Below are 13,600 nucleotides of genomic sequence, written 5' to 3' on the forward strand. Positions count from 1 at the left end.
ACAAATGATTTTTCCTGCTGTCTATGTACATTTGAGGGTGGCAGAAGTGCTGATCCAGGGAGCACCTTGATCTCAGCACCAAAGAGAACGCAAGAGCACCCACTGGGTGGACACTCTCCCCCGCACCCTAAGCCTAGCCAAGGGTCCGTTACTTCAGAGGGGACGTCTTTACCTTGACAGTCCCCTGCAGGCAGTGTTCCACGTCCCTGCCTGAAGGGTCGTCCATGAAGAGGGCAAAGCCGGAGCGGGAAGATTTCCTCATGCCTGTCTCCTGGTTCAGCCGCTGGAGAAACTCATCGACGGTCGAGGAGCCGTCAAAACCCACCACCTGCGGGGGGAGGCTTCCTGTGGCCGGCAGCTCCCAGAGCGGGCTCAGCAGGGCTAATCGGGGACCATGAGGAGCAATGAGGGGGGGGGAGGCCTGGCTGAGAGGAGCAGTGGTGAGGGTATGGGCCAAAGGAAGTGGGCGCTCCACCCTCACACAGAGGGCAAGTGCTAGAGGGACAGGTGCCCACTAGAGGCCAGAATACGACAATTCTGCCCGGCACTCTGCTCAACCCCTTCGTCAGGCCCCTTCCTGAGGTCTCAGTCAGCATCTCAGCCTCTCTGTTCCTGCAATGGGTTCGACAGATCTGCGTCCAGAGCATCAAGGAAATGGGAACGGCAGCTCCCTTCTCCCTTCGCCACCGCTGCCCGCACCCTCCCACGCCCGAAGCCCAAGCTGACCATTTCACTGGCTTGTCTGGTAGGAAGCTCAGATGGCCAACCTCAGATGAGCCTAGTATCCCCCTGGGCCAAAGCAATTCTCTATGCCAGTGATAGCAGCAGACAGGCTAGGGTGCAGCCTGGACCATTCACCTGGTAAGTCCCATTGGCGAAGTGCACGGGGATGCTGAAGGGCAGGGAGTGGTGGAAGGGGTTCCGCAGCAAGATGGACACCACCTCCATGCGCGACGGCCTGGCTTCCCGCTCCCCGGTCTGCAGGGTCCGCTCCACTGCACGCTGGCAGTAGGTGGCATACTGGCCAGTTTCATTTCTTCAAAAGACAAAGAAGAAGGGACTTCTAGGGAACCCGCTCACTCCTGCTGCCGGGAAACTCAGGCTCTCTACCCAGCTCGGTGGAGACCAGAGCTACAAGCCCAGACTTCGCTCCGACTGTGTTTTATCAGAACCAATGTGCTGCAGAGAGCTGCAGCTTGTGGATATTATCTCCAGAAGCCAGAAAACCTCACAATAGAGTAACAACCCGGGACCATCATGGGGAAAAAGTGAGGACTCTGGCATAGCAGCCATGCATCTATGGGTAAGCAGGGAAGACCAGGCACGCCCAGGTTTCCATGTGACCATGTGTGTCCGGGCTAGCCCCCTCTCCCTCACATCCCTCCCAATCATGCTGCCGTCAGCCGGACGAGGTGGGCAGAGGAGATGTTTACTCACCTGGGGTCGGCGTGACGCTGTAGCTGCTGCCTGACATACCAGAGGAAGTGGTGCTGGGGAAGGAAGAGCGGGGCACACAGAGCCAGGAGCTGCCAGCACTGATGGGGGGGACAGAGAGTGTGGGGTGAGGGCTGGCTCTGGGCTACTGAGCTCTCAGTCTTTCCAAACAGAGCCCCCAGCCTGCTGTGGGGACAGTGAGCTGGGCGAGGCCGTGTCCGGAATAGCAATCACAGCGTCTGCACGCAGACATCCAGCCAGGGCTCAGCCTGGGCAGCTGTCCTGCAGCAGCTGGGAGCCCGGCCTCTCCCTCTGCCTGGGCTGCACCTGCCAGCTCCCAGCCGCTGTGGTGCCCCTGGGACGCCCACCTGCATGAGGGAGTACTTCTGAGGGGGCCGGCAGCTGGCCTGCTTCATGAGCTGGCAGTAGATCTCACTCTGCAGCTCGGGGTGTGCCAGGCAGACCTGCAGCGCCGTCTGGGCGAGAGACACGTGGTAGTCCACTGAGGCAGCCTCCACGGGCACGTTGATGAAGAGCTGGCAGGACTGCAGGGAAAGGACAGTGGGCAGCCTGGCACAATGCCCCTTCATTTTCCTCTGTGTGTGTGTGTGAGTGGGTATGTGTGTGTGAATTTATGTATGTGTGTGAGTGTGAGTATGTGAGTATGTGTGGGTGTCAGTGTGTGTGTGAACGTGTGTGTATGTCAGTGTGTGTGAGTATGTGTACGTGAGTGTGTGTGGGTGTGTGTATGTATATGTGAGTGTATATATGTATGTGAGTCTGTGAATGTGTATGTGTATGAATGTGTGTGTGCATGAGTGTGTGTATGTGTGAGTGTGAGTGAGCATATGTTTGTGAATGTGTGTGTGTGTGTGTGTGATGTGGTCCCGGAGGACATGCCTCACAATATTTGGCTAGCAGTGTTAGGGGCAACCAGGACCCTCTGGTGGTGCTCAGGAACCATGTGGCACTGGGGATTGGCCTAAAGGCCTCAAGCATGCGAGGCATATGCTCCAGCCCTTTCTAAGAGGGAGCGCTGGCACCGTTTGGGCACGGACATGCTGGCCGAGAAGAGCGACTTTGGGAGCGAGTCTTCCTGTCACAGAAGCCTCCGTTCTGCGGGCTGCTCAGACACACAGAACCCTCTCCCTAGGTCCACCCCTCTCAGGAGCAGAAGCAACAGGCTCAAGGGTCACTGCGGCAGCGGGGGCTGGGGAGGAAGCCCCAGGGCTTCTGGCCTTGCTCCCTAAAGCAGGTGGTGAGGCATGGGGGACCCTTGCTCTTTCCAGCTCCCTCTGTGGGCTAGCCGCAAACTGCACGGGTCACCCGCACTCAAGGAACACCAGGTGGAGGGCCAGGCCTGGGCACATGCGAGGGCACCCTAGGGGTGTGGGTTCTGCTTCCACTTTACCTTGAAGAGCTTGAGTGCCTCAGTCTGCAGGGCCTCGGAGGGCAGGGTGGTGAGCGGGGCCAGCAGCCCGTCTTTGCTGTAGCACAGCATGGGGTGCCTCCAGAGTGGAGAATCTGCCAGGAGCACAGCAGCCCTTACTCTCATGCTGGGATACACCTCTCGCCCCACCCCACTTGGACATGTGGGACCTCTAGAGGCATGGGATGCGGGGTAGACCGGGTTTACCACCCAAGCACGTGGGATGGGCAACTGGGAGGCTGCCCTTGCAGTGGGCATCCTCACAAGCAAGGCTTACACAGGTGGCTGCCTTACGGCTTGAGAGGCTGTGACAGCGTTCTTTTGTGGGCCTGAATGCACATATGTGTGCGCAGATTGAGCACTGCATGAGGCATGCATGGTGTGCAACGGCAGTCCCTCCCTGGGTCCTGAAAATCTGGGCAGAATCAAGATCCTAAAACACCCCAGGCTTAGTTTTGCCTAGAGGTTTCCGTATTAATTAGGTCTACCATCCCCTTTTTCAGGAAAAAAAAAAATCAACCAGTGCTCCATGGAATCTATTTTCTTTAAGTGAACAAATAGCAATTACCCACTGACTGCGCCTGAGGCCACTACTGTCCCCCTGGATCTTTCCGGGGTGGTGGTGGTGGTGTATCATTGACTTTGAGAGACACTGATGCAGTCTGAATTCAATTTGCGCTTCACTAATTGACAAGCAAACTCTAAAGATGAATCAACTACCTTCTTTCCTCAAACCTCTGCCCGGCTAGCAAATTTATAGGTCGAGTAAGACAAAACACTGACCCAGGTCACTAGAAGGCCTGTTTCCCAGACATGCACCCCCAGAGATAGAGTGATCACCCTTGTACCATCACCAGAGAGAGAGAGAGAGGCCCTGACATATGAAATATGAAGACCCTTCTTCCTAACAACATTAGGGTACAGCTGTGTTTAGTAGTGTTATTGCGGGGGTTTTAGACCAACCTACCACTCGGACCCAAGCAGAAATGGGTACCCTTGCCTTACCTGGATCCCCTTCGACATCCATGAGTTTCCCAATAAGCTGCTCGTAGGTAGTGCCCACCTTGGCACAGCTGCCCCCTGCAGCCACGGTGAGGTGGTAAAGCCACGTATCCTGGAAGAGTATGGAAAACTGTCAGCAGGGTTGGGGAGGGCAGGGTGGAGGCAGACACTCCACAGATGCTTCCCTGAAGGGGTCAGAGTCCAGGTGGGGCCCTGACTTGTCTGGAGCAAGTCAAGGCCCCAGAGGAAAGTCTCGGGACCAGGGGACACAAACGCAGGCACCTCTGTCTGTGGTTCTCTCCTGGCCCCCGTGCAGAGATTAGAGGGGTCAGGGGGTTACTGGAAGTGAATTCCCTGACAGGAATATTTCTGACCAGGTAAGTCTAGTACATTGCCAAGATGCCAGAGAGACACAGCCTGGATTTTAGGAAGCTCCAGGCAAAGAGGGAAGGGAAGATGAGACTCCTAGGGCCAAGTCTGCCCTGTGGGCACCAGGCCCCTCTCTTACCTTTTCATGCTTGGTGCCAATGAGCAGATAGGTGGGGCTGTGCTCCGGGGGGTGGATCACCAGGGTACAGTGGGAGGACAGTAACCGCCCAGTTCCTCCAGCCTCGTAGTCCTCATCCGAGTCACATGATCGATCGACTTCCTCTATGTGCGCGTCCCGTATAGGCAGGCGGCCCAGGGGGCGCTGGGGACAGGGGCCTTCCATGAAAGAAGCAGCCAGCAGGGGTTGGGAAAGTCTCCTCTCTCTAACTCCTCAGGCACCCATGTATGGGGACAGGTGACAGGAGAGGGTGACGGTGATCCCTAGGCTGGAGTTTTCTCGGAGAAACAGATCATCAGCCCAGGTAGAAGGCCCGGGTCACAAGTAACGGCCATGCACTCTGGAAGGATCCAGCCAGCTGGCTCTGTACTCTTGGGGTGAGGTGGGATGGCAGGGAAAACCAGGACCTTCACAGGCAAAGCAGGGATGGACAGTGTTGGGAGAGCAGGAAGTACCTTGTCCTCATGACTCCGGTAGTAGTAGAACGTTCTCCCAACGAGAGCACACCAGACCAGCTTGGAGTGGCCATGCTTTACCTGCAGGACAGAAATGAGCCAGGTGAACTCAGATACAAATCCAGGACCGGCAGAGAGAAGCCCCTGGGAGGCAGATCTTAAATGCAGCCTGCTTAAAGCCAGGTCCTTAGTGGAGACGCCACCCAGACATGTCCCTTCACAGCAAGGAGCCATGGCGTGTCCCCTTAACACTCCATCCTTGGACAAAGTGCCATTAAAAGATCCACCATTACAGCCCTGTAACTGTGCAGCTCACAGTGATTCAATCAAAAGGAAAAACAGTTAACTGGTATGATCCCAGGAAGACACTGTTCTGGGATATGGTCCCGGGAAGAAATAGCCTGAGTTATAAGAATGGTAAGAGGAGGTCCAGAGAGATAGTATAGGGGTTAAGGTGCTTGCCTCATATGCAGCGGACCCCAGTTTGATCCCCAGAACTGCACATATTTCCCTGAGCCATCACTGGGAGGGATCCCAAGCCTGGAACCAGGGGTAGCCCTGAAGCACTGCTCAGTTCCTCCAGGCCATCCTCACCAAAGCAAAAAGAATGCTGAGAGGGAAGTCATGGTCAAGTGTGAGCCGTGAGGGGACAGCAGCGGCCCCCAGGCAGAGCAGAGGGAGGCAAGCACAGGCTGAGTGGGGGAGCCGAAGCCAGCTGAGCTCCGACATAGGCTTTCCTTGCAGAAGGGGGCCCCCTCCCTTGTTTCAGCTCCCCTGTTCCCGGGGTCCGTGCATCTCTGCTCCTGACTACCAGAAGATCCTGAAAAGTACCTGAGATAGTATCAGTCTCTGTGGTCATACCACCTCCACCTGGAACACTGCCTCCCACATTCAGTAGCGAGGTTCAGTGGGTACAGGTGGGGTGGGGGTGGGGACAAGACATTCCTTTCCTTCCTCTGTCTTGAGAATAGCCAATAGTGGCTGCAGTTCGGCAACCCGGATGCTTGTTTCCAGAGTCATGGTTAGATGGAGTTCACCCAGCTAACCCCAGGGAGGACGTGCCTGAGCCCAGTACCCCTTGGCACTCTGGGTCCCGGCCCCCCTCCATCGCCCTCTCCCAGCCCCACCCATACCTTGGTCAGCCAGCCCTTCACAGTGGGCTTGGTGGCGCCCTGCAGCGGGCCGGGGGGCCCAACAGCCTGCACCTTCAGCAGGTTCTGCAGGATCCGGATCCACTCCTCCAGCAGGCTGGGCGAGTCAGCTGTCAGGTAGTAGGTCTTCTTCTCGGAGATGAGCTGTGGAGGCAAAAAGCTTCAGGCGTCGGGCACCAGAGTGGGGAGACAAGAGGAAGGAATAACAGGGATCTGACTCTCAAGTGGACCCATCCCTAAGCCACCCAAGCCCTTCTTTCCACCCTGGCTTCCTTCTCTTCGCCTCCTTATCCTTCTCTCCCAGTCTCTTCCATCCACACTCCCTGTCTGACATCGGCCTCTTCCTTTTGAGAGCTCACAAGTTCAGGTGACGTCCACATCGCGGCAGTGATGTCTCTCTGATGTGCTGATTTCACCCCAACTTTGTCTCCATCGCACTCAGATCCAAATTCAAACCCAGCACACTAGCTGCGAGGACTATGCTCACCTGGAAAGTTTGGGCATCCTCCCCTCGAACAATTTGGCAGCGGGAGTTCAGTTCCACTTGGCCTTGAGGTTTCCGGATGACGTCATTCTGAAGCGAAAGGAACAAGGAGGAGAGAGTTTGGTGTGTGTGGCCTTCCCAGAGCACATCACGTCTTCTCCTCTTACTCCAGGTCGCAGGCAGGAAAGGGGACAGGTACTCCCCAGTCTCCCTGGACTGGATAATGGGTAAGCTGACTCTGAATCCTGTGGGGGCAATGATTAGAGACCCAGGTCCTTCTGACCAGGTCTCAGAAAGAACAGAATAAGTATTAAAAATTGGGTGAGAAGCCATCAACAATGACTGAGCAATAAGGCCCTCAAATTCTTCCTATTACATCCTTTATCCCATTCAATGGCCTAGATATCACTACTACCCTTCCCAACGACACTGCAGACATCACTAATCAAAGTGCCTATTCACCAAGAAATACAAGCCCCGGCCAGAACCCTGAACACAGAATTCAAGGTGGAGAAGCCACTATAGATCAGCTGGGGACACAATGGACATTATTATTGCTCTTCTGGTTTTGGGTGGGTGGGGGGTGCAGACGGGTGCTCCTGAGCATTGCTCAGAGAGTACCGGAGCTACTCCCAACGAGGCTAGATGGTTCAATGCTTGGGTCTGGTGGCGCAGCGACTCAGGGATGCTCCACTGGGGTCATCAGGGCCACTCCCGGAAGAGCTTGAGGAGCCTCCAGGGCAATGCCCAGAAGCAGTAAGGAGTGGCAGGGGCAGGAATCAAACTCAGTCCTTCCGCATCAAGACATGTGGTCCTGAGCCCTAAACTATCCTCATGGTCTCTTTTTCCTTCTCTTTGACACATTAGCCTTGGTTAAAAGGGTCTGTCAAGTGAGGCTTCTATAGGAAGGAGGTGGAGGAGGCAACGAGTCTACTGCTAGAACAATGCAGATGACCCCAGGGTAGCCTGGCCAGTTCTTTTACAGGACCAGGCATAGGAAGAAATCACCAAACTCTCGTGGTGAGAAGCAACAAGCAGCCTCCTCCTTCTCCTGGGTGGCCCCAACCCTTCCCCTGGGCAGCCTTTCGCCCTGCTCCCGACCAAGCAGCCACTCTTCCAACCTCCCACACACACTCCCAAGCAAGGAGGAGAGAGTCTCACCGGGGACTTGTAGTACATAATCTGCCCCTGTCTCAGCACAAACCAGCGTCTCTTCCACGTCTTCACCCGGCTCCCCATTTTCAGCAGGTAGCCTGACTTCTCCAGTGACTCCTTCAGGGGTAGGGAAGGGGAGAAGAGGGGTAGACAGAAAGAGGACATTATTTGGGATTCCTGGAGGCCACAGAGGCTGACAGGATCCAGTTGACTCACTCTTGGTGACCAGGGCTCAAAATGATGGAGCACCTATGATGTGTGTGTTCAGAACACCATGCCCTGTACGGGCTCAGAAAGGCCTAGTTAAGGCATGGCATCCCAAGGGGAAAGGACCCTGCCGGACAGTGCCTGGCCATGCCGAGAAGGCGAGTGGGGCTGCGGGGGGGGGGGGGGGGCCGAGGCCGGCTGGGGAACAGAGCTGTGCTGGCCTTGGGAGCAAGCCTTGGAGGAAGAGAAGGAGGAGGAAGCGGAGGAAGAGGAGGAGGAGGAGGAGGAAGAGGAGGAGGAGAATGAAGAGTGGAGAAGGAGGAGGAGGGGGAGAAGGAGGGGGAGGAAGAGGGGAGAGAAGGAGGAAGAGGGGAGAGGAAGAGGAGCAGGAGGAGGAGGAAGAGGAGAAGAAGAAGAAGAGGAGGAGGAGGAGTGGAGGAGGAGTGGAGGAGCAGAAGAAGGAGGAGAAGGAAGAAGAGGGGAGAGAAGGAGGAGGAGGGGAGAGGAAGAGGAGGAGGGGAGGATGAAGAGCAAGAGAAGGACTACTGAGGCAGCCAGGAAGGGGAGGGGGGGCTGGGAAGGAGCGTCCAGAGGTGGGGAGATGACCCAGCCACATGGAGGAAGGCCTGGATATGAGGCTCGGCCATGTATCTGTGCCTCAGGGTTCCCAACCCTAAATGAAGAAATAACCGAGCACAGGGCCAGGCCCCGCTAAGCGGGGTCCGAGAGCATTAGGCTCCAGCGTCCAGGTCAGCGAGGTGCTAAAGTGAGGGAACACAGTCAGACACCTCCGAGAACCTCTATCTCAAGATCCCCAGAGGAGTCACCGGAGTGAGCAGCCGTGGGTGCAGTCAGGACCAGCTTTCTGTCTGCTGACTGCAGGCAGATTTGCAGATGGACTCGATAATCACTCGTGCTTGGAATGGGGTGGGAGGCCACCGAGGCCGGGACCCTCTGCTAGCCGGCCATTTCTGCTTGGAAAAGGTGCTGGCTCCCTCTCCATGCGGTCCGTGTGCACGGAGCCCATATCGACACACCCAGTCCTCTCCCTGGGGCCTCACTCCTGCAGCCGCCCCTCAGCTCCCTCGTCACTAGCGCCGGGCGCTCACCCCGCTCAGACCCAGCCCTTCCGTGGAGTAGGACGAGGTGCGCTGCAGCTTGTGCTCCGGCTCCGAGTAGTCACTGTCCAGCGAGCAGGCATCTGGGGGGATCGCGTAGTCCCCCTCGGAGCTCAGTGAGGACATGGAGACACCTGGTCAAGGGAGATGGTGTTGGGGTTCAGGTCCACAATCTCCCAGCCTACCCCACACAGACACCGGATACCACCAGGAAACCAGACATGACACCCAAGGGCACTGCTCACCCCCACAGGGTCATCCCCCATGGGATGGGAAGGACTTGACATGGGGCGGGGTGGGCGTGCAAGGGGCACAGTGACATGCACCATCTTCCTCACTCACCTGGGCCCCCAAGTCTGGTGCAAAGGGCTCAGGGTTCAAGCAGGGACCCCTGGGTACACCTGGCATGGGTGAGCACAGGGGCCCCTCACAGCCCCCCAGCTCTCGGCTCCCCTTCTCCATACCTCTCTTGATGGCCCGGGGGCTGCCCAGTCCACCGGTCTTCCTGGTCTCGGGGCAGGGGACAGAGATGCGGAAGCTGGCCTGGGAGCTGCAGTCGTCATCGGAGCCCGAGGACTCGTCCACAAGGGGGACGCTGCTGATCTGTGTGGCTTTCTGCAACACAGGCCCCTCCCGTCGTGTGGCCAAGGCTGCAGAACAGCCCTCTCCACCCGCCCCGCGTGCTGGGCCCAGGGCTCTGGGAGGCCGGGGTCCACACAGCTTGTGGGGTCCACAGACACCATCACCCCATAGAGGCACTTAGCAGGCAACTGTCCCCTCCTGACCTCACTGCTACATCCTCCCCTCCCCGCCTCTCTCGGGCCTCTCCCCACAACATCATCCACCAGGGCCCCTCAAGGAGCTGCTCCAGGGGCTGGAGTGATAGCACAGTGGGTAGGGCGTTTGCCTTGCACACGGCTGACCAGGTTTGATTCCCAGCATCCCATATGGTTCCCTGAGCACGGGCAGAAGTAATTCCTGAGCATAGAGCCAGGAGTAACCCCTGAGCAAATTGCTGGGTGTGCCCCAAAGAGCAAAAAAAAAAAAAAAAAAAAAAAAAAAAAAGAGCTGCTGCTCCATCCAGACTCACTGGCTGGCCTTGGGGACCCTTGTTCCCTGCCATAGGGGCCACAATGCCACACCATGGGCACGTGTGAGATAGGGGCATCAAAAATGGGAGGAAATAACAAACATTAAAAAGATTTTTTTTAAAAGGCAATCCTGATGTTGATGAAAATATGGAGAAGGGGGCTGGAGGTTGGAGCAATAGCACAACAGGTAGGGCATTTGCCTTGCACGTGGCCGACCCGGGTTCGATTCCCAGCATCCTATATGGTCCCCTGAGCACCGCCAGGAGTAATTCTTGAGTGCATGAGTCAGGAGTAACCCCTGTGCATCTCCAGGTGTGACCCAAAAAGCAAAAAGAAAAAAAAAAAAGAAGAAGAAAATATGGAGAAAAGAAGATTTTGCAGTGAGAAAAAATCTGTTTAGGAAGAATTACCATTTCCTGCCCATTCTATCAAACTATTTTACCCAGAGGCTGGATAGATAAGCACCTAACACTAGGTGCTTGCACAAGGCTTACCTGGGTAATTCCTGGTACCATATGTGGTTCCCTCAAACCCTGCCAGGAGTGATCCCTGAGTGCAGAGCCAAAAGTAAACCCTGAGCATAGCCAGATGTGGTCCACAAACCAAGAAAACAACAACCCCCTTTTTTTTTTTTTCTTTTTGGGTCACATCCAGTAATACTCAGTGGTTACTCCTAGCTTTGCACTCAGGAATTACTCCTAGCAGTGCCTGGGGGACCATATGGGATGCCAGGGATCGAAGCCAGGTCAGCCGTGTGCAAGGCAAACAGCCTACCGGCTATACTATTTTTTTTTTTTTTTGCTTTTGGGTCACACCCGGCGATGCACAGGGGTCACTCCTGGCTCTGCACTCAGGAATCTCCCCTGGCGGTGCTCAGGGGACCATATGGGATGCTGGGATTCGAACCAGGGTTGGCCACGTGCAAGGCAAACGCCCTACCCGCTGTGCTATCGTTCCAGCCCCTACCGGCTATACTATTGCTCCCGCCCCAACAAAACCCTTTTTAACCCATCAATTGGACCTCAAAAAATCTGCTCCACAGAAATATGTGTAAGTAATTGGACTATATACATCTACAGAGTGATCGTCATATGAAATAAGTGGAGACAAGACTTGTCAAAGAGTGCAAGAGTGCAGGGCAGGTAAACACAATGAGGCTGAGGCTTCATTTTATATTTCTCGCCATCAGGCAGCTTCATTAATACTGTTTGGCTTTGTGGGACGGTGTTGAACTGAAGAGTGATATGAAATCTTGGCAAGGTGTTTGTTTCTGAAGCAACGCTGTAGGACCAGCCCTGTGGGGGCCGCTCCTGGTGGTGTCCGGGGAACCAGGCAGGGCCGGGTTTCATGCAAAACATGCGATCCGTTCACTAAGCATCTCCCTGGCCCCACCGAGGTTTCTTTTAGCAAGTTATTAATTAATTAATTAACTAATTAATTAATTAACTTTTTGGGTCACACCTGGCAATGCACAGGTTACTCCTGGATCTGCACTCAGGAATTACTCCTGGTGGTGTTCAGGGGACCATATGCGATGCTGGGAATCGAACCTGGGTCGGCTGCGTGCAAGGCAAACGCCCTACCCACTGTGCTATTGCTCCAGCCCCAGAGGTTTCACTTCTTACTTGGTCCATGACCGTTCAGATTCAAATGCTTGTAACTGTAGCATTTTTAGAATGAACATCTAGTATGCAATGAAAGTCCAGAAAGGGCATTGGTACCCGAGCAGAGCCAGGCATGTGTGGAAGTCTGGAGCGGTGCCCTGCTCTGGCCACTGCACACCCCCCTCCTCAGACAGCCGCCTCTTACCCCCTTCAAGGCAGTGTAGACTGGCACGGTGACACTCTTGTAGACAAGGCCAGAAAAAGGTCCAGGGGAGGCAAGAGCGGGAGGGCGGGAAGCTGGTGCGGAAGCAAAGTGGAACAAGGTTAACTCAGGAGGCACAGCTGGGGAGAGACATGCGGAGGCCGAGGGCTGGAGAGCAAGGGGACCCTGGGAGCAGCCTTCCCCAGTAGGCTCTGACGGTGACAGTCCCCTTCTTGCCAAGGCATTGACCAACAATGTGGCCAGTGGGTTTTCATTCACTCTGGGGGTTCTTGGCTGTCCTGGGACTCAGGGTGCCAGCACAGAAGGATACAGCTCCTTGACCTACAGTCTTGGCACCTCAGAAGGGAAGCCAGTGCAGGCAGGGGGCTGTGTTAGAGGACCCCACTTCTACGGTGACAGTTCTGTAACTGACTGCGACCCCAGTCCCTTGCCTGGCCACCAGGCAGGTGATGAGCTAAGATGTACCATTTTGTGTTCTGTCGCAGGGGCCCCGCTGTGAGTTCACCTCACTTCACAGGTGCTTAGTCCCCCTGATTGAGGACTAAGCCTGGGACCCTTGTCCAGGGTACTGCTTGTTCTTCTCCCACAGGCCCGCCCTGCCCATCCGGCACCTCAGGGAACTCACCGCAGCAGGTGACATTACTCCTGGAAGACACGTCCGAGAGTTGCAGTCCTGATGTGGCCACGGCATAGATCCGGCTCTCCTGGAAAGAGAGTGGCCGGGAGGGTCAGGGTGCTTGCACCCAGTTGCCCGGCAGCCCCCTGAGGTGTGAGGGAGAAAGTACGGCTTTGCTGGTGAGCAGACCTGGGCCAGTTACGAGAGGGGAGGATCTAGGGTCAAGTTATGTGGTTTCTGGGCCTCATTTTCCTCAGCTCTAACATGGAAGTAATAATTCCATTTCATACAGCCACGAAATAAAATTATGAAGGTGAATATCTAACTCCCGGCTCATAAGTGGTGCCCCACGGTTCTTCATTCCCTCTTGCTTCCACCCTGCCCTTGGTGCCAGGGAGTTCAAGAGGAAGGTCGGTGACCTGTTTCCCTGGAACCTTATTTCCAAGCCCTTGAATCCCAAGGTGGAAGGTGACGACAATGAGGACCTCAGAGCCCCTTAGCCAGTCAGGGCTCACCAAGTCTTGCTAAGTAGATTGTATAGAACTCAGGACACACTCTTTTCCCTATAGTGATGTGTCATAATTATTGGCTAGAGCGATAGCACAGCAAGTAGGGCATTTGCCTTGCACGTGGCCAACCCGGGTTCGATTCCTCCCTCCCTCTCAGAGAACCCGGCAAGCAACTGAGAGTATCTCGCCCGCACGGCAGAGCCTGGCAAGCTCCCCATGGTGTATTCGATATGCCAAAAACAGTAACAATAAGTCTCACAATGGAGACGTTACTGGTGCCCACCCGAGCAAATCGATGAACAATGGGAGGACAGTGCTACAATGCTAATGTGTAATCAGAGTTAAGTTTCGGGGCCAATCTACAAAGTCAACTGAGCTTCCTCAGACCCCAGACCTCCTCCAGAGGTCTACTACCCTCAACTTCTCCCTCAGCCCATCCTGGTTCCTGGGTCTTACGCTTCCCGCCCACACAGGCCTGGGGAGCTTGTTTTGATCACACCCAAACAAACCAGGACAACAAACTCTCCACCTCCCCCCCTCAAGCTCTTCCATATCTTTCTCTTCCCTGAGATAAA

General features: G+C 55.5%; 1 protein-coding gene across 1 annotated transcript in view; it reads right to left on the bottom strand.

Moving 5' to 3' along the window:
- PLEKHH1 (pleckstrin homology, MyTH4 and FERM domain containing H1) overlaps nucleotides 1-13,600 on the bottom strand; it is a 66,952-nt gene that overhangs the window by 10,449 nt on the left and 42,903 nt on the right. The window contains exons 8-22 of the mRNA XM_055131161.1: nucleotides 12,526-12,604; nucleotides 11,883-11,974; nucleotides 9,447-9,597; nucleotides 8,974-9,116; nucleotides 7,664-7,774; nucleotides 6,506-6,592; nucleotides 6,001-6,162; nucleotides 4,868-4,948; nucleotides 4,374-4,556; nucleotides 3,869-3,977; nucleotides 2,846-2,958; nucleotides 1,803-1,979; nucleotides 1,438-1,535; nucleotides 859-1,036; nucleotides 173-328 (exon numbers count right to left, since the gene is read on the bottom strand). Of these exons, the coding sequence (XP_054987136.1) occupies nucleotides 173-328; nucleotides 859-1,036; nucleotides 1,438-1,535; nucleotides 1,803-1,979; nucleotides 2,846-2,958; nucleotides 3,869-3,977; nucleotides 4,374-4,556; nucleotides 4,868-4,948; nucleotides 6,001-6,162; nucleotides 6,506-6,592; nucleotides 7,664-7,774; nucleotides 8,974-9,116; nucleotides 9,447-9,597; nucleotides 11,883-11,974; nucleotides 12,526-12,604 (1,920 nt within the window). The remainder of the gene's footprint in view (nucleotides 1-172; nucleotides 329-858; nucleotides 1,037-1,437; nucleotides 1,536-1,802; nucleotides 1,980-2,845; nucleotides 2,959-3,868; nucleotides 3,978-4,373; nucleotides 4,557-4,867; nucleotides 4,949-6,000; nucleotides 6,163-6,505; nucleotides 6,593-7,663; nucleotides 7,775-8,973; nucleotides 9,117-9,446; nucleotides 9,598-11,882; nucleotides 11,975-12,525; nucleotides 12,605-13,600) is intronic.

The sequence above is a fragment of the Sorex araneus genome, chromosome 3 (genome assembly GCF_027595985.1).
Source record: "Sorex araneus isolate mSorAra2 chromosome 3, mSorAra2.pri, whole genome shotgun sequence".
NCBI classification, from domain to species: Eukaryota; Metazoa; Chordata; class Mammalia; order Eulipotyphla; family Soricidae; genus Sorex; species Sorex araneus.